General features: G+C 42.1%; 1 protein-coding gene across 2 annotated transcripts in view; it reads left to right on the plus strand.

The window, feature by feature from the left end:
- ANKRD35 (ankyrin repeat domain 35) overlaps positions 1 to 22,929 on the plus strand; it is a 126,193-nt gene that overhangs the window by 23,596 nt on the left and 79,668 nt on the right. The window contains exon 1 of one of the 2 annotated variants that reach the window (XM_073566949.1): positions 21,617 to 21,769. The exons of the other annotated variant lie outside the window; for it this stretch is intronic. Within the exon in view, the coding sequence (XP_073423050.1) occupies positions 21,731 to 21,769 (39 nt within the window). The 5' untranslated portion in view covers positions 21,617 to 21,730. Of the gene's footprint in view, positions 1 to 21,616; positions 21,770 to 22,929 lie in introns of those variants that run through there. 2 annotated transcript variants of the gene reach the window in all.

Raw genomic sequence — 22,929 nt, forward strand, 5'->3', positions numbered from 1 at the left:
CCTGTATATAATTATATATGAACAGATGGTATAACCTGCGTATCTCCTGTATATAATTATATATGTACAGCTGGTATAACCTGGGCATCTCCTGTATATAATTATATATGTACAGCTAGTATAACCTGGGCATCTCTTGTATATAATTATATATGTACAGCTGGGGTAACCTCGGCATCTACTGTATATAATTATATATGTACAGCTGGTATAACTTGCGTATCTCCTGTATATAATTATATATGTACGGCTGGTATAACCTGGGCATCTCTTGTATATAATTATATATGTACAGCTGGTATAACCTGGGCTTCTCCTGTATATAATTATATATGTACAGCTGGTATAACTTGCGTATCTCCTGTATATAATTATATATGTACAACTGGTATAACCTGCGTATCTCCTGTATATAATTATATATGTACGGCTGGTATAACCTGGGCATCTCTTGTATATAATTATATATGTACAGCTGGTATAACCTGGGCTTCTCCTGTATATAATTATATATGTACAGCTGGTATAACTTGCGTATCTCCTGTATATAATTATATATGTACAACTGGTATAACCTGCGTATCTCCTGTATATAATTATATATGTACGGCTGGTATAACCTGGGCATCTCTTGTATATAATTATATATGTACAGCTGGTATAACCTGGGCTTCTCCTGTATATAATTATATATGTACAGCTGGTATAACTTGCGTATCTCCTGTATATAATTATATATGTACAACTGGTATAACCTGCGTATCTCCTGTATATAATTATATATGTACGGCTGGTATAACCTGGGCATCTCTTGTATATAATTATATATGTACAGCTGGTATAACCTGGGCATCTCCTGTGTATAATTATATATGTATAGCTGGGGTAACCTGGGAATCTACTGTATATAATTATACATGTACAGCTGGTATAACCTGGGCATCTCCTGTATATAACTATATATGTACAACTGGAATAACCTGGACATCTCCTGTATATAATTATATATGTACAGCTGGTATAACTTGCGTATCTCCTGTATATAATTATATATGTACAACTGGTATAACCTGCGTATCTCCTGTATATAATTATATATGTACGGCTGGTATAACCTGGGCATCTCCTGTATATAATTATATATGTATAGCTGGGATAACCTGGCCATCTTCTGTATATAATTATATATGTACAGCTGGTATAACCTGGGCATCTCCTGTATATAACTATATATGTACATCTGGTATAACCTGGGCATCTCCTGTATATTGTTACACCGCTCCGACATACTCACCCGGCCTCCAATCCCACGCCGTCTCTGCATACTCACCCGGCCTCCGCTCCCACGCCGCAGCCTCTCGCCACCCGACGGCCACGGCGGTCACTTCTGACAGGCTCGCGGCTGGCGCCATCTCTGCATGCAATGCGCATACGCCATAGGCCGAGGCTGCGCCTCCCTTCTGCTTCTTGTGCTCCGGCTGTGCCCTGACCCGGAAGCACCTTCGGACCAATGGCAGACCAGACGGGGCCATATCAGGCCGCTTCCCCCTGAGGGAGGCGCCTGATCGTTGTGTTACCTTGCACACTGGGCCCTGCTTCCTCCTGTGCTCTCTGCAGCCTCTCGGTTCCGTCCTCGGTGTTTCCTGCGGCAGCCTCGCAGCCCTGTCATCCATGTTCCCTGCAGTCTTCTCCTTCCTGCTCCAGTGTTCCTGTTTCCTCCTGCTCTGCTCTGCTCCAGCGTTCCTACAGTCCAACTCCAGTCCTGTTCCTGTGTTCCTGTTCCATCCTGCCTCCGGTGTTCCTGCTCCATCCAGCTATCCACATTCCTACAGTCCTACTCCAGTCCTGTTCCTGTGTTCCTGTTCCATCCTACTCCAGTCCTGCCTCCGGTGTTCCTGCTCCATCCAGCTATCCACATTCCTACAGTCCTACTCCAGTCCTGTGTTCCTGTTCCATCCTACTCCAGTCCTGCCTCCGTTGTTCCGCTCCAGCCGTATCTCCACATTCCAGCCTTACAGTCTACACTTCAGTCCCGCACTCCTACTCCAGTCCATCCTGAGCCGCCCCTCTCGGTACCGGCTACCGTGGTACTTGAACCCCTGGGCCTGCTCCTAACGGTCCTTGTATAGGGGTTGGTTCCACCTGGCAGCTCGCCCGGGGCCTCTCGGTGCCACGGTCCAGAGGGTCCACTCCTGGAGATTCCGGCTCCTGACCACCCACGCTAACATATATAATTATATATGTACAGATGGTATAACCTGGGTATCTCCTATATATAAGTATATATGTACAGCTGGTATAACCCAGGCATCTTCTGTATATAATTATATAATTATATACAGGAGATTCCCAGGTTATACCAGCTGTACATATATATGTACAGCTGGTATTACTCGGGCATCTTCTGTATATAATTACATATGTACGGCTGGTATAACCTGGGCATCTCCTGTATATAATTATATATGTACAGCTGGTATAACCTGGGCATCTCCTGTATATAATTACATATGTACAGCTGGTATAACCTGGGCATCTCCTGTATATAATTATATATGTACAGCTGGTATAACCTGGGTATCTCCTGTATATAATTATATATGTACAGATGGTATAACCTGGGTATCTCCTATATATAAGTATATATGTACAGCTGGTATAACCCAGGCATCTTCTGTATATAATTATATATGTACAGCTGGTATAACCTGGGAATCTCCTGTATATAATTATATATGTACAGCTGGTATTACTCGGGCATCTTCTGTATATAATTATATATGTACGGCTGGTATAACCTGGGCATCTCCTGTATATAATTATATATGTATAGCTGGGATAACCTGGCCATCTTCTGTATATAATTATATATGTACAGCTGGTATAACCTGGGCATCTCCTGTATATAACTATATATGTACATCTGGTATAACCTGGGCATCTCCTGTATATTGTTACACCGCTCCGACATACTCACCCGGCCTCCAATCCCACGCCGTCTCTGCATACTCACCCGGCCTCCGCTCCCACGCCGCAGCCTCTCGCCACCCGACGGCCATGGCGGTCACTTCTGACAGGCTCGCGGCTGGCGCCATCTCTGCATGCAATGCGCATACGCCATAGGCCGAGGCTGCGCCTCCCTTCTGCTTCTTGTGCTCCGGCTGTGCCCTGACCCGGAAGCACCTTCGGACCAATGGCAGACCAGACGGGGCCATATCAGGCCGCTTCCCCCTGAGGGAGGCGCCTGATCGTTGTGTTACCTTGCACACTGGGCCCTGCTTCCTCCTGTGCTCTCTGCAGCCTCTCGGTTCCGTCCTCGGTGTTTCCTGCGGCAGCCTCGCAGCCCTGTCATCCATGTTCCCTGCAGTCTTCTCCTTCCTGCTCCAGTGTTCCTGTTTCCTCCTGCTCTGCTCTGCTCCAGCGTTCCTACAGTCCAACTCCAGTCCTGTTCCTGTGTTCCTGTTCCATCCTGCCTCCGGTGTTCCTGCTCCATCCAGCTATCCACATTCCTACAGTCCTACTCCAGTCCTGTTCCTGTGTTCCTGTTCCATCCTACTCCAGTCCTGCCTCCGGTGTTCCTGCTCCATCCAGCTATCCACATTCCTACAGTCCTACTCCAGTCCTGTGTTCCTGTTCCATCCTACTCCAGTCCTGCCTCCGTTGTTCCGCTCCAGCCGTATCTCCACATTCCAGCCTTACAGTCTACACTTCAGTCCCGCACTCCTACTCCAGTCCATCCTGAGCCGCCCCTCTCGGTACCGGCTACCGTGGTACTTGAACCCCTGGACCTGCTCCTAACGGTCCTTGTATAGGGGTTGGTTCCACCTGGCAGCTCGCCCGGGGCCTCTCGGTGCCACGGTCCAGAGGGTCCACTCCTGGAGATTCCGGCTCCTGACCACCCACGCTAACATATATAATTATATATGTACAGATGGTATAACCAGGGTATCTCCTATATATAAGTATATATGTACAGCTGGTATAACCCAGGCATCTTCTGTATATAATTATATATGTACAGCTGGTATAACCTGGGAATCTCCTGTATATAATTATATATGTACAGCTGGTATTACTCGGGCATCTTCTGTATATAATTACATATGTACAGCTGGTATAACCTGGGCATCTCCTGTATATAATTATATATGTACAGCTGGTATAACCTGGGTATCTCCTGTATATAATTATATATGTACAGATGGTATAACCTGGGTATCTCCTATATATAAGTATATATGTACAGCTGGTATAACCCAGGCATCTTCTGTATATAATTATATATGTACAGCTGGTATAACCTGGGAATCTCCTGTATATAATTATATATGTACAGCTGGTATTACTCGGGCATCTTCTGTATATAATTATATATGTACAGCTGGTATAACTTGGGCATCCTCTGTATATAATTATATATGTACAGCTAGTATAACCTGGGCATCTCGTGTATATAATTATATATGTACAACTGGTATAACTTGGGCATCTTCTGTATATAATTATATATGTACAGCTGGTATAACCTGGGCATCTCCTGTATATAATTATATATGAAAAGCTGGTATAACCTGGGCATCTCCTGTATATAATTACACTACCGTTCAAAAGTTTAGGGTCACTTAGAAATTTCCTTATTTTTGGAAGAAAAGCACAGTTTTTTCCAATGAAGCTGTCATTAAATGATTCAGAAATACACTCTATACATTGTTAATGTGGTAAATGACTATTCTAGCTGCAAACGTCTGGTTTGTAATGCAATATGTTCATAGGTGTATACAGGCCCATTTCCAACAACCATCACTTCAGTGTTCTTATGGTACTTTGTGTTTGCTAATTATGTAAGAAGGCTAATGGATGGTTAGAATACCCTTGAAAACCCTTGTGCAAGTATGTTAGCACAGCTGAAAACAGTTTGGCTGATTAGAGAAGATATAAACCTGCCCTTCCTTTGAGCTATTTGAGAATCTGGAGCATTACATTTGTTTGTTCCATTAAACTCTCAAAATGGCCAGAAAAAAAGAACTTTCATGTGAAACTCGACAGTCTATTCTTGTTCTTAGAAATGAAGGCTATTCCATGCGAGAAATTGCCAAGAAACTGAAGATTTCCCACAACGGTGTAATACTACTTTCAGAGGAGAGCATAAACAGACTCTAACCAGAGTAGAAAGAGAAGTGGGAGGCCCCGCTGCACAACTGAGCAACAAGACGAGTACATTAGAGTCTGTAGTTTGAAAAAATCAATGCCTCACAGGTCCTCAACTGGCAGCTTCATTAAATAGTACATTACATGCAAAACGCCAGTGTCAACGTCTACAGTGAAGAGGCGACTCCGGGATGCTGGCCTTCAGGGCAGAGTGGCAAAGAAAAAAGCCATATCTGAGACTGGCTAATAAAAGGAAAAGATTAATATGGGCAAAAGAACACAGACATTGGACAGAGGAAGATTGGAAAAAAGTGTTATGGACAGACGAATCCAAGTTTGAGGTGTTTGGATCACACAGAAGAACATTTGTGAGATGCAGAACAAATGGAAAGTTGCTGGAAGAGTGCCTGACACCATCTGTCAAGCATGGTGGAGGTAATGTGATGGTCTGGGGATGCTTTTGTGCTGGTAAAGTGTGAGATTTGTACAAGGTAAAAGAGATTTTGAATAAGGAAGGCTATCACTCCATTTTGCAATGCCAAGCCATACCCTGTGGACAGCGCTTGATTGGAGCCAATTTCATCCTACAACAGGACAATGACCCAAAGCACACCTCCAAATTATGCAAGACCTATTTAGGGAAGAAGCAGGCAGCTAGTATTTTATCTGTAATGGAGTGGCCACTGCAGTCACCAGATCTCAACCCCATTGAGCTGTTGTGGGAGCAGCTTGACCGTATGGTACACAAAAAGTGCCCATCAAGCCAAACCAACTTGTGGGAGGGGCTTCTGGAAGCATGGGGTGAAATTTCTCCAGATTACCTCAGCAAATTAACTGCTAGAATGCCAAAGGTCTGCATTGCTGTAATTGCTGCAAAGGGAGCATGCTTTGACGAAAGCAAAGTTTGAAGGAGAAAATTATTATTTCAAATAAAAATATTTATTTCGAACCTTGTCAATGTCTGGACTAGATTTTAAATTCATTTGGCAACTCATTTGATTAATAAAAGTATGAGTTTTCATGGAAAACACAAAATTGTCTGCGTGACCCCAAACTTTTGAACGGTAGTGTATGTAAGCATAGTTGGTATAACCTGGGCATCTCCTGTATATAATTATATATGTACAGCTGGTATAATCTGGGCAATTCCTGTATATAATTATATATGTACAGTTGGTATAACCTGGGCATCTCCTGTATATTATTATATGTGTACAGCTGGTATAACCTGGGCATCTCCTGTATATAATTATATATGTACAGCTGGTATAACCTGGGCTTCTCCTGTATATTATTATATGTGTACAGCTGGTAAAACCTGGGCATCTCCTGTATATAATTACATATGTACAGCTGGTATAACCTGGGCGTCTCCTGTATATAATTATATATGTACAGCTGGTATAACCCGGGCGTCTCCTGTGCATAATTATAAACATACAGCTGGTATAACCTGGACATCTCCTGTATATAATTATATATGTACAAGTGGTATAACCTGGACATCTCCTGTATATAATTATATATGTACAGCTGGTTTAACCCGGGTATCTCCTGTATATAATTATATATGTACAGCTGGTATAACCTGGGCATCTTCTGTATAAAATTATATATGCACAGCTGGTATAACCTGGGCATCTCCTGTATATAATTATATATGCACAGCTGGTATAACCTGGGCATCTTCTGTATGTAATTATATATGTACAGCTGGTATAACCTCGGTATCTCCTGTATATAATTATATATGCACAGCTGGTATAGCCCGGGCATCTTCTGTATATAATTATATATGCACAGCTGGTATAACCTGGGCATCTCCTGTATATAATTATATATGTACAGCTGATATAACCTGGGCATCTCCTGTATATAATTATATATGTACAGCTGGTATAATCTGGGCAATTCCTGTATATAATTATATATGTACAGTTGGTATAACCTGGGCATCTCCTGTATATAATTATATGTGTACAGCTGGTATAACCCGGGCATCTCCTGTATATAATTACACATGTACAGCTGGTAAAACCTGGGCGCCTCCTGTATATTATTATATGTGTACAGCTGGTATAACCCGGGCATCTCCTGTATATAATTATATATGTACAGCTGGTATAACCCGGGCGTCTCCTGTGCATAATTATAAACATACATCTGGTATAACCTGGGCATCTCCTGTATATAATTATATATGTACAGCTTGTATAACCTGGACATCTCCTGTATATAATTATATATGTACAAGTGGTATAACCTGGACATCTCCTGTATATAATTATATATGTACAGCTGGTTTAACCCGGGTATCTCCTGTATATAATTATATATGTACAGCTGGTATAACCTGGGCATCTTCTGTATATAATTATATATGCACAGCTGGTATAACCTGGGCATCTCCTGTATATAATTATATATGCACAGCTGGTATAACCTGGGCATCTTCTGTATATAATTATATATGCACAGCTGGTATAACCTGGGCATCTTCTGTATATAATTATATATGTACAGCTGGTATAACCTCGGTATCTCCTGTATATAATTATATATTCACAGCTGGTATAGCCTGGGCATCTTCTGTATATAATTATATATGCACAGCTGGTATAGCCCGGGCATCTTCTGTATATAATTATATATGCACAGATAGTATAACCTGGGCATCTCCTGTATATAATTATATATGTACAGCTGGTATAACCTGGGCATCTCCTGTATATAATTATATATGTACAGCTGGTATAACCCGGGCGTCTCCTGTGCATAATTATAAACATACAGCTGGTATAACCTGGGCATGTCCTGTATATAATTATATATGTACAGCTGGTATAACCTGGACATCTCCTGTATATAATTATATATGTACAAGTGGTATAACTTGGACATCTCCTGTATATACTGTAATTATATATGTACAGCTGGTTTAACCTGGGCATCTTCTGTATATGATTATATATGCACAGCTGGTATAACCTGGGAATCTCCTGTATATAATTATATATGCACAGCTGGTATAACCTGGGCATCTTCTGTATATAATTATATATGCACAGCTGGTATAACCTGGGCATCTCCTGTATATAATTATATATGCACAGCTGGTATAACCTGGGTATCTCCTGTATATAATTATATATGTACAGCTGGTATAACCTGGACATGTTCTGTATATAGTTATATATGGAAAGCTGGTATAACCCGGGTGCCTCCTATATATAATTATATATGTACAGCAGGTATAACCTGGGCATCTGCTGTATATAATTATATATGCACAGCTGGTATAGCCTGGGCATCTGCTGTATATAATTATATATGCACAGCTGGTATAGCCTGGGCATCTTCTGTATATAATTATATATGCACAGCTGATATAACCTGGGTATCTCCTGTATATAATTATATATGCACAGCTGGTATAGCCCGGACATCTTCTGTATATAATTATATATTCACAGCTGGTATAACTTGGGCATCTCCTGTATATAATTATATATGTACAGCTGGTATAACCTGGGTATCTCCTGTATATAATTATATATGTACAGCTGGTATAACCTGGGCATCTCCTGTATATACAGTCATATGTAAAAGTTTGGGCACCCCTATTAATGTTAACCTTTTTTCTTTATAACAATTTTGGTTTTTGTAACAGCTATTTCAGTTTCATATATCTAATAACTGATGGACTCAGTTATATTTCTGGATTCAAATGAGGTTTATTGTACTAACAGAAAATGTGCAATCTGCATTTAAACAAAATTTGACCGGTGCAAAAGTATGGGCACCCTTATCATTTTCTTGATTTGAACACTCCTAACTACTTTTTACTGACTTCCTGAAGCACTAAGTTGGTTTTGTAACCTCATTGAGCTTTGAACATCATAGCCAGGTGTATCAAATCATGAGAAAAGGTATTTAAAGTGGCCACTTGCAAGTAGTTCTCCTATTTGATTCTCCTATGAAGAGTGGCATCATGGGCTCCTCAAAACAACTCTCAAATGATCTGAAAACAAAGATTATTCAACATAGCTTTTCAGGGGAAGGATATAAAAAGTTGTCTCAGAGATTTAACCAGTCAGTTTCCACTGTGAGGAACATAGTAAGGAAATGGAAGAACACAGGTACAGTTCTTGTTAAGCCCAGAAGTGGCAGGCCAAGAAAAATATCAGAAAGGCAGAGAAAGAATGGTGAGAACAGTCAAGGACAATCCACAGACCACCTCCAAAGACCTGCAGCATCATCTTGCTGCAGATAGTGTCACTGTGCATCGGTCAACAATACAGCGCACTTTGCACAAGGAGAAGCTGTATGGGAGAGTGATGGGAAAGAAGCCGTTTCTGCAAGCACGCCACAAACAGAGTCGCCTGAGGTTTGCAAAAGCACATTTGGACAAGCCAGTTACATTTTAGAAGAAGGTCCTGTGGACTGATGAAACAAAGATTGAGTTGTTTGGTCATACAAAAAGGCGTTATGCATGCGCTGTATTGTTGACCGATGCACAGTGACACCATCTGCAGCAAGATGATGCTGCAGGTCTTTGGAGGTGGTCTGTGGATTGTCCTTGACTGTTCTCACCATTCTTCTTCTCTGCCTTTCTGATATTTTTCTTGGCCTGCCACTTCTGGGCTTAACAAGAACTGTACCTGTGTTCTTCCATTTCCTTACTATATTCCTCACAGTGGAAACTGACAGGTTAAATCTCTGATACAACTTTTTGTATCCTTCCCCTGAAAAGCTATGTTGAATAATCTTTGTTTTCAGATCATTTGAGAGTTGTTTTGAGGAGCCCATGATGCCACTCTTCATAGGAGAATCAAATAGGAGAACTACTTGCAAGTGGCCACTTTAAATACCTTTTCTCATGATTTGATACACCTGGCTATGAAGTTCAAAGCTCAATGAGGTTACAAAACCAATTTAGTGCTTCAGGAAGTCAGTAAAAAGTAGTTAGGAGTGTTCAAATCAAGAAAATGATAAGGGTGCCCATACTTTTGCACCGGTCAAATTTTGTTTAAATGCAGATTGCACATTTTCTGTTAGTACAATAAACCTCATTTGAATCCAGAAATATAACGGAGTCCATCAGTTATTAGATATATGAAACTGAAATACCTGTTGCAAAAACCAAAATTGTTATAAAGAAAAAAGGTTAACATTAATAGGGGTGCCCAAACTTTTACATATGACTGTAATTATATATGCACAGCTGGTATAGCCTGGGCATCTTCTGTATATAATTATATATGCACAGCTGATATAACCTGGGTATCTCCTGTATATAATTATATATGCACAGCTGGTATAGCCCGGGCATCTTCTGTATATAATTATATATGCACAGCTGGTATAACCTGGGCATCTCCTGTATATAATTATATATGTACAGCTGGTATAACCTGGGTATCTCCTGTATATAATTATATATGTACAGCTGGTATAACCTGGACATGTTCTGTATATAGCTATATATGGAAAGCTGGTATAACCCGGGTGCCTCCTGTATATAATTATATATGTACAGCAGGTATAACCTGGGCATCTGCTGTATATAATTATATATGTACAGCTGGTATAACCTGGGCATCTCCTGTATATAATTATATATGTACAGCTGTTATAACCTAGACATCTCCTGTATATAATTATATATGTACAGCTGGTATAACCTGGACATCTCCTGTATATAATTATATATGCACAGCTGATATAACCTGGGTATCTCCTGTATATAATTATATATGCACAGCTGATATAACCTGGGTATCTCCTGTTTATAATTATATATGCACAGCTGGTATAGCCCGAGCATCTTGTGAATATAATTATATATGCACAGCTGGTATAACCTGGGCATCTCCTGTATATAATTATATATGTGCAGCTGGTATAACCTGGACATCTCCTGTATATAATTATATATGTACAGCTGGTGTAACCTGGACATCTCCTGTATATAATTATATATGCACAGCTGGTGTAACCTGGACATCTCCTGTATATAATTATATATGCACAGCTGGTATAGCCCGGGCATCTTCTGTATATAATTATATATGTACAGCTGGTATAACCTGGACATGTTCTGTATATAGTTATATATGGAAAGCTGATATAACCCGGGTGCCTCCTGTATATAATTATATATGTACAGCAGGTATAACCTGGGCATCTGCTGTATATAATTATATATGTACAGCTGGTATAACCTGGGCATCTCCTGTATATAATTATATATGTACAGCTGGTATAACCTGGGCATCTCCTGTATATAATTATATATGTACAGCTGGTATAGCCTGGGCATCTTCTGTATATAATTATATATGCACAGCTGATATAACCTGGGTATCTCCTGTATATAATTATATATGCACAGCTGGTATAGCCCGGGCATCTTCTGTATATAATTATATATGCACAGCTGGTATAACCTGGGCATCTCCTGTATATAATTATATATGTACAGCTGGTATAACCTGGGTATCTCCTGTATATAATTATTTATGTACAGCTGGTATAACCTGGACATGTTCTGTATATAGTTATATATGGAAAGCTGGTATAACCCGGGTGCCTCCTGTATATAATTATAAATGTACAGCAGGTATAACCTGGGCATCTGCTGTATATAATTATATATGTACAGCTGGTATAACCTGGGCATCTCCTGTATATAATTATATATGTACAGCTGGTATAGCCCGGGCATCTTGTGTATATAATTATATATTCACAGCTGGTATATCCTGGGCATCTCCTGTATATAATTATATATGTGCAGCTGGTATAACCTGGACATCTCCTGTATATAATTATATATGTACAGCTGGTGTAACCTGGACATCTCCTGTATATAATTATATATGAACAGCTGGTGTAACCTGGACATCTCCTGTATATAATTATATATGCACAGCTGGTATAACCTGGACATCTCCTGTATATAATTATATATGCACAGCTGATATAACCTGGGTATCTCCTGTATATAATTATATATGCACAGCTGATATAACCTGGGTATCTCCTGTTTATAATTATATATGCACAGCTGGTATAGCCCGAGCATCTTGTGTATATAATTATATATGCACAGCTGGTATAACCTGGGCATCTCCTGTATATAATTATATATGTGCAGCTGGTATAACCTGGACATCTCCTGTATATAATTATATATGTACAGCTGGTGTAACCTGGACATCTCCTGTATATAATTATATATGCACAGCTGGTGTAACCTGGACATCTCCTGTATATAATTATATATGCACAGCTGGTATAGCCCGGGCATCTTCTGTATATAATTATATATGTACAGCTGGTATAACCTGGACATGTTCTGTATATAGTTATATATGGAAAGCTGATATAACCCGGGTGCCTCCTGTATATAATTATATATGTACAGCAGGTATAACCTGGGCATCTGCTGTATATAATTATATATGTACAGCTGGTATAACCTGGGCATCTCCTGTATATAATTATATATGTACAGCTGGTATAACCTGGGCATCTCCTGTATATAATTATATATGTACAGCTGGTATAGCCTGGGCATCTTCTGTATATAATTATATATGCACAGCTGATATAACCTGGGTATCTCCTGTATATAATTATATATGCACAGCTGGTATAGCCCGGGCATCTTCTGTATATAATTATATATGCACAGCTGGTATAACCTGGGCATCTCCTGTATATAATTATATATGTACAGCTGGTATAACCTGGGTATCTCCTGTATATAATTATTTATGTACAGCTGGTATAACCTGGACATGTTCTGTATATAGTTATATATGGAAAGCTGGTATAACCCGGGTGCCTCCTGTATATAATTATAAATGTACAGCAGGTATAACCTGGGCATCTGCTGTATATAATTATATATGTACAGCTGGTATAACCTGGGCATCTCCTGTATATAATTATATATGTACAGCTGGTATAGCCCGGGCATCTTGTGTATATAATTATATATTCACAGCTGGTATATCCTGGGCATCTCCTGTATATAATTATATATGTGCAGCTGGTATAACCTGGACATCTCCTGTATATAATTATATATGTACAGCTGGTGTAACCTGGACATCTCCTGTATATAATTATATATGAACAGCTGGTGTAACCTGGACATCTCCTGTATATAATTATATATGCACAGCTGGTATAGCCCGGGCATCTTCTGTATATAATTATATATGTACAGCTGGTATAACCTGGACATGTTCTGTATATAGTTATATATGGAAAGCTGATATAACCCGGGTGCCTCCTGTATATAATTATATATGTACAGCAGGTATAACCTGGGCATCTGCTGTATATAATTATATATGTACAGCTGGTATAACCTGGGCATCTCCTGTATATAATTATATATGTACAGCTGGTATAACCTGGGCATCTCCTGTATATAATTATATATGTACAGCTGGTATAGCCTGGGCATCTTCTGTATATAATTATATATGCACAGCTGATATAACCTGGGTATCTCCTGTATATAATTATATATGCACAGCTGGTATAGCCCGGGCATCTTCTGTATATAATTATATAAGCACAGCTGGTATAACCTGGGCATCTCCTGTATATAATTATATATGTACAGCTGGTATAACCTGGGTATCTCCTGTATATAATTATATATGTACAGCTGGTATAACCTGGACATGTTCTGTATATAGTTATATATGGAAAGCTGGTATAACCCGGGTGCCTCCTGTATATAATTATAAATGTACAGCAGGTATAACCTGGGCATCTGCTGTATATAATTATATATGTACAGCTGGTATAACCTGGGCATCTCCTGTATATAATTATATATGTACAGCTGGTATAACCTGGGCATCTCCTGTATATAATTATATATGTACAGCTGGTATAACCTGGGCATCTGCTGTATATAATTATATATGTACAGCTGGTATAACCTGCACATCTCCTGTATTTAATTATATATGCACAGCTGATATAACCTGGGTATCTCCTGTATATAATTATATATGCACAGCTGATATAACCTGGGTATCTCCTGTATATAATTATATATGCACAGCTGGTATAGCCCGGGCATCTTGTGTATATAATTATATATGCACAGCTGGTATAACCTGGGCATCTCCTGTATATAATTATATATGTGCAGCTGGTATAACCTGGACATCTCCTGTATATAATTATATATGTACAGCTGGTGTAACCTGGATATCTCCTGTATATAATTATATATGCACAGCTGGTGTAACCTGGACATCTCCTGTATATAATTATATATGCACAGCTGGTATAGCCCGGGCATCTTCTGTATATAATTATATATGTACAGCTGGTATAACCTTGGCATCTCCTGTTTATAATTATATATGTACAGCTGGTATAACCTGGGTATCTGCTGTATATAATTATATATGTACAGCTGGTATAACCTGGACATCTTCTGTATATAATTATATATGTACAGCTGGTATAAACCGGGCATCTTGTGTATATAATTATATATGTACAGCTGGTATAACCTGGACAACTCCTGTATATAATTATATATGCACAGCTGGTGTAACCTGGACATCTCCTGTATATAATTATATATGCACAGCTGATATAACCTGGGTATCTCCTGTATATAATTATATATGCACAGCTGATATAACCTGGGTATCTCCTGTATATAATTATATATGCACAGCTGGTATAACCTGGGAATCTCCTGTATATAATTATATGTGTACAGCTGGTGTAACCCGGGCATCTCCTGTATATAATTATATATGCACAGCTGGTATAACCTGGGCATCTCCTGTATATAATTATATATGTACAGCTGGTGTAACCTGGGCATCTCCTGTATATAATTATATATGTACAGCAGGTATAACCTGGGCATCTTCTGTATATAATTATATATGTACAGCTGGTGTAGCCTGGGCATCTCCTGTATATAATTATATATGCACAGCTCGTGTAACCTGGGCATCTCCTGTATATAATTATATATGTACAGCAGGTATAACCTGGGTATCTCCTGTATATAATTATATATGCACAGCTGATATAACCTGGGTATCTCCTGTATATAATTATATATGCACAGCTGATATAACCTGGGTATCTCCTGTTTATAATTATATATGCACAGCTGGTATAGCCCGAGCATCTTGTGTATATAATTATATATGCACAGCTGGTATAACCTGGGCATCTCCTGTATATAATTATATATGTGCAGCTGGTATAACCTGGACATCTCCTGTATATAATTATATATGTACAGCTGGTGTAACCTGGACATCTCCTGTATATAATTATATATGCACAGCTGGTGTAACCTGGACATCTCCTGTATATAATTATATATGCACAGCTGGTATAGCCCGGGCATCTTCTGTATATAATTATATATGTACAGCTGGTATAACCTGGGTATCTCCTGTATATAATTATATATGTACAGCTGGTATAACCTGGGCATCTCCTGTATATAATTATATATGTACAGCTGGTATAACCTGGGTATCTCCTGTATATAATTATATATGTACAGCTGGTATAACCTGGGCATCTCCTGTATATAATTATATATGTACAGCTGGTTTAACCTGGGTATCTCCTGTATATAATTATTTATGCACAGCTGGTGTAGCCTGGGCATCTCTTGTATATAATTATATATGTACAGCTGGTATAACCTGGGTATCTCCTGTATACAATTATATATGTACAGCTGGTATAACCTGGGCATCTCCTGTATATAATTATATATGTACAGGTGGTATAACCTGGGCATCTCCTGTGTATAATTATATATGCACAGCTGGTATAACCTGGGCATCTTCTGTATATAATTATATATGTACAGCTGGTATAACCTGGGCATCTCCTGTATATAATTATTTATGCACAGCTGATATAACCTGGGCATCTTCTGTATATAATTATATATGCACAGCTGGTATAATCTAGGTACGGTCCTAGTCTTGGATATGAGGCGTTTAGATACCTGAGCAGGCACTGGTGAGCGTCAGATGCCCATGAGTTTAGGGGCTCCCTTTTTGGGTCTCCTCTCGGATTAGGATGTCCATAATTACTATTGGGCCCCTCTTGTCTCAGGCATCAGTGCCATTGCCAGGGTCCCCCATCAGTGGGTATAGGGGCGAGCTGTGACTTTTATGGCAACATATATGTCCTGCCGCCATAAACCGCATGACATTGAGTATTTGCTTGCGATGTTCTTTGCTTTGGAAGTCAGAACAGGCCGGATACGGGGGATATAAGTCCACGACCTGTTCCAAAATCAACAAGTCTGTCACCCAGATATAGAGTGACTGCTCTGTGCATGTTCTGCAGATTATTACCCCACCGCCGCCCTTTCCAGAGCTCTGCAGAACACAGAGGACATCTGCAGGGGAATCTGCCATCCTGGCCATCTGCAGCCTCTTCCTACACTGAATATTTGGGAAGGTTACCGCCGCCTCACCCGCCCCACGAGCAGGGTGCCCTCCTCTCCTTACATGCCCCGACCTGCGTGCTCCAGTTTCGGTCGCTGACACCCTGTGACGGGGTGTTTTGTTTCTGGGCCTCTGTACTTCAGCTAGGTAATGAAGAGCACGCCATCATCACCTGCCGGGCACGCCCGGCCCTGTTCTCAGGGACATATGGCCGCCTCACAGCCCCCAGCGTATCCAAGTTAACCTCTTATCTGCTTTGGATTTTACAATGTAGGCCGGTGTATGGGGCCCTTAGGATTTTCAGCATGGTTGGTGGAGCCTTGGATTGAGGGTTATATCAGTGTTAGGCCGGGGTCACCCTTGCGAGTACGATGTGAGAACCTCGCGTGAGTCTCGCACATCTATACCTGGCACCGGCACTCGGACCGGAGTGTGCGGCTACATAGAAATACTCTCTCCCCAGAATTCTGTGCCTATAAAATTCCTACAGCTTCAGCTTCGACGGATCTGTCCAAAAACCGGATCTGGTGCATCAGTTTCTGACAATCTGCACAGGATCCGTTTTGTTCACACTTTGGCGGATTGTGACTGATGGCAAAAAACTGATGTGTGAAATAGGCCTTATGTAGAACACGGTGATAATACGCTGCGTCCAAAACTATTCCTGATCACGCAGATCACTCTGACTCTACCAGCAGCCTGTGAGGACGGCGAAATACGGGATGTGGAGAGTCGGAGACACATCACCGAAGTTCCCCAAACAGCTACTATGCAGACCAATATGAGGGGGCTACAGGACGGAAGGCTCTGACTGCCTGACTCTGTAATCATGGAGACATATGGGTCTGCATAGCAGCCGTATATATAAAGCCGTAATATTGTCAATTCAAACTGATAAAAACAATCTCATTTTAGATTTGGAATCATTGCACAACATGTAAGATGGCGGTGTCAGTGCACACCCTGTATGCAAACTATACAGCGTGACTTCAGTGTCTGTGATGTGCGAGATTTCCTGCCTCATGTCATCTCATCCGTCCATTCATCTCCCCACACAAATTCCTGAGCGCCCACTGCTCTACAGACACTCAACGGACACCCCACTGTACATACACCAGGAAAATAACACTGACACTCCTGGTATGGGATAGTGACACTGGGGTACAGGATGATGACACTGGGGTACAGGATAATGACACTGGGGTACAGGATAATGGCACTGGGGGTACAGGATAATGACACTGACACTCGGGGTACAGGATAATGACACTGACACTCGGGGTACAGGATAATGACACTGGGGGTACAGGATAATGACACTGACACTGGGGGTACAGGATAATGACACTGACACTCGGGGTATAGGATAATGACACTGACACTCGGGGTACAGGATAGTGACACTGACACTCGGGGTACAGGATAGTGACACTGACACTCGGGGTACAGGATAATGACACTGGGGGTACAGGATAATGACACTGACACTCGGGGTACAGGATAATGACACTGACACCTGGGGTACAGGATAATGACGCTGACACTCGGGGTACAGGATAATGACACTGACACCTGGGGTACGGGATAATGACACTGGGGGTACAGGATAATGACACTGGGGGTACAGGATAATGACACTCGGGGTACAGGATAATGACGCTGACACTCGGGGTACAGGATAATGACACTGACACTCAGGGTACAGGATAATGACACTGACACTCGGGGTACAGGATAATGACGCTGACACTCGGGGTACAGGATAATGACGCTGACACTCGGGGTACAGGATAATGACACTGACACTGGGGGTATGGGATAATGGCACTGACACTCGGGGTACAGGATAATGACACTGACACTCGGGGTGCAGGATAATGACACTGAAGCTCGGGGTACAGGATAATGGCACTGACACCTGGGGTACGGGATAATGACACTGGGGGTACGGGATAATGACACTGGGGGTACAGGATAATGACACTGGGGGTACAGGATAATGACACTCGGGGTACAGGATAATGACGCTGACACTCGGGGTACAGGATAATGACACTGACACTCAGGGTACAGGATAATGACACTGACACTCGGGGTACAGGATAATGACGCTGACACTCGGGGTACAGGATAATGACACTGACACTGGGGGTATGGGATAATGGCACTGACACTCGGGGTACAGGATAATGACACTGACACTCGGGGTGCAGGATAATGACACTGAAGCTCGGGGTACAGGATAATGGCACTGACACTCGGGGTACAGGATAATGACACTGACACTCGGGGGACAGGATAATGACACTGACACTCGGGGTACAGGATAATGACACTCGGGGTACAGGATAATGACACTCGGGGTACAGGATAATGACACTGACACTCGGGGTACAGGATAATGACACTGACACTCGGGGTGCAGGATAATGACACTGAAGCTCGGGGTACAGGATAATGGCACTGACACTCGGGGTACAGGATAATGACACTGACACTCGGGGGACAGGATAATGACACTGACACTCGGGGGACTGGATAATGACACTGACACTCGGGGTACAGGATAATGACACTCAGGGTACAGGATAATGACACTGGGGGTACAGGATAATGGCACTGACACTCGGGGTACAGGATAATGACACTGACACTCGGGGTACAGGATAATGACACTGACACTGGGGGTACAGGATAATGACACTGACACTGGGGGTACAGGATAATGGCACTGACACTGGGGGTACAGGATAATGACACTGTCACTCGGGGTACAGGATAATGACACTGACACTTGGGGTACAGGATAATGACACTGACACTGGGGGTACGGGATAATGACACTGACACTGGGGTACAGGATAATGACACTGACACTGGGGGTACGGGATAATGACACTGGGGGTACGGGATAATGATGCTGACACTGGGGGTACAGGATAATGACACTGACACTGGGGGTACGGGATAATGACACTGACACTGGGGTACAGGATAATGGCACTGACACTGGGGGTAAGGGATAATGACACTGACACTGGGGGTACAGGATAATGACACTCGGGGTACAGGATAATGACACTGACACTGGGGGTACAGGATAATGACACTCGGGGTACAGGATAATGACACTGACACTGGGGGTACAGGATAATGACACTCGGGGTACAGGATAATGACACTGACACTGGGGGTACGGGATAATGACACTGACACTGGGGGTACAGGATAATGGCACTGACACTGGGGGTAAGGGATAATGACACTGGGGGTACGGGATAATGATGCTGACACTGGGGGTACGGGATAATGACACTGACACTGGGGTACAGGATAATGACACTGACACTGGGGGTACAGGATAATGACACTCGGGGTACAGGATAATGACACTGACACTGGGGGTACGGGATAATGACACTTGGGGTACAGGATAATGACACTGACACTGGGGGTACAGGATAATGACACTCGGGGTACAGGATAATGACACTCGGGGTACAGGATAATGACACTGACACTGGGGGTACGGGATAATGACACTGACACTGGGGGTACAGGATAATGGCACTGACACTGGGGGTAAGGGATAATGACACTCGGGGTACAGGATAATGACACTGACACTGGGGGTACAGGATAATGACACTCGGGGTACAGGATAATGACACTGACACTGGGGGTACGGGATAATGACACTGACACTGGGGTACAGGATAATGACACTGACACTGGGGGTACAGGATAATGACACTCGGGGTACAGGATAATGACACTGACACTGGGGGGACAGGATAATGACACTTGGGGTACAGGATAATGACACTGACACTCGGGGTACGGGATAATGACACTGACACTCGGGGTACAGGATAATGACACTGACACTGGGGGTACAGGATAATGACACTGACACTGGGGGTACAGGATAATGACACTCGGGGTACAGGATAATGACACTGACACTGGGGGTACGGGATAATGACACTGACACTGGGGGGACAGGATAATGACACTGGGGGTACGGGATAATGACACTTGGGGTACAGGATAATGACACTGACACTCGGGGTATGGGATAATGACACTGACACTCGGGGTACAGGATAATGACACTGACACTTGGGGTATGGGATAATGACACTGACACTCGGGGTACGGGATAATGACACTGACACTCGGGGTACAGGATAATGACACTGACACTGGGGGTACAGGATAATGACACTGACACTGGGGGTACAGGATAATGACACTCGGGGTACAGGATAATGACACTGACACTGGGGGTACGGGATAATGACACTGACACTGGGGGGACAGGATAATGACACTGGGGGTACGGGATAATGACACTTGGGGTACAGGATAATGACACTGACACTCGGGGTACAGGATAATGACACTGACACTCGGGGTATGGGATAATGACACTGACACTCGGGGTACGGGATAATGACACTGACACTGGGGTACGGGATAATGACACTTGGGGTACAGGATAATGACACTGACACTCGGGGTATGGGATAATGACACTGACACTCGGGGTACGGGATAATGACACTGACACTGGGGTACGGGATAATGACACTGACACTGGGGGTACAGGATAATGACACTGACACTCGGGGTACAGGATAATGACACTGACACTGGGGTACGGGATAATGACACGGACACTCGGGGTACAGGATAATGACACTGACACTGGGGGTACAGGATAATGACACTGACACTGGGGGTACAGGATAATGACACTGACACTCGGGGTACAGGATAATGACACTGACACTGGGGTACAGGATAATGACACTGACTCGGGGTACAGGATAATGACGCTGACACTGGGGGTACAGGATAATGACACTGACACTGGGGTACGGGATAATGACACTTGGGGTGCAGTACAGTGACCAGCTGACAGCAGCCCCGGTGGCTGCGGCACTCCAGGTGTTAATGTGGGTGCTGGGGGAGGGCGCTCGGTGGTGACACCCCTTTCCCGGGGAGGCATGGCTCAGGCTGTGCTCTCTGTGGCTGGGGCAGGATGAGCGCTGCTTAGTGTTCGGCTCCAGGTTCCTCTTTGCACTTTCTCCAACATGAAGAAGATCTTCTCCTGTTCCACCTCTCAGTTCCCTGTAAGTCATGTGACTCCTGTGCGGTGATGTGAGGAGGATGGGGGTGGTAGTCCTGGATTACTGTACTGCAAAATGTGAGTTGGCTGAAGAATCTCTGAGGTACATGAGGGGTTAACGTGTTATATGCTGGAGGATATCTGGTCATGTTTGGCTGTGAGGTGGCTGAGTTACCATTGCTCCTCCTGAAATAGCAGAGCTGAGATTGTCCGGTATCTGCTGTTATGGGAGGACTTCATGCAACATCCACAGTGTCTCACCTCCTGGTGTGCCTCAGCTGCCTCCACTGATGCGGGGTGGCCTGGGCTACAGGGAGGTGTTTGCTCAATGATCTGCTGCTGGTGGTTAGTAATAATATTTAGGTAGAGACGTTATTGTTCCCAGCTCTATCCTAACATCGGAGACAACATAAATGTGTGCAGTAATCAGTTATATCCTCCTACATAGGAGCAGTATTATAGTAGTTATATTCTTGTACATAGGAGCAGTATTATAGTAGCTATATTCTTGTACATAGGAGCAGTATTATAGTAGTTATATTCTTGTACATAGGGGGCAGTATTATAGTAGTTATATTCTTGTAGATAGGGGGCAGTATTATAGTAGTCATACTCTTGTACATAGGAGCAGTATTATAGTAGTTATATTCTTGTATATAGGGGCAATATTATAGTAGTTATATTCTTGTACATAAGGGCAGTATTATAGTAGTTATATTCTTGTACATAGGAGCAGTATTATAGTAGTTATATTCTTGTACATAGGGGGCAGTATTATAGTAGTTATATTCTTGTACATAGGAGCAGTATTATAGTAGTTATATTCCTGTACATAGGGGGCAGTATTATAGTAGTTATATTCTTGTAGATAGGGGGCAGTATTATAGTAGTTATATTCTTGTATATAGGGGCAATATTATAGTAGTTATATTCTTGTACATAAGGGCAGTATTATAGTAGTTATATTCTTGTACATAGGAGCAGTATTATAGTAGTTATATTCTTGTACATAGGGGGCAGTATTATAGTAGTTATATTCTTGTACATAGGAGCAGTATTATAGTAGTTATATTCCTGTACATAGGGGGCAGTATTATAGTAGTTATATTCTTGTAGATAGGGGGCAGTATTATAGTAGTTATATTCTTGTATATAGGGGCAATA

Source organism: Dendrobates tinctorius, unplaced genomic scaffold, assembly GCF_039654945.1.
Source record: "Dendrobates tinctorius isolate UK_male_01 unplaced genomic scaffold, ASM3965494v1 ptg000019l, whole genome shotgun sequence".
Classification (NCBI taxonomy): Eukaryota; Metazoa; Chordata; class Amphibia; order Anura; family Dendrobatidae; genus Dendrobates; species Dendrobates tinctorius.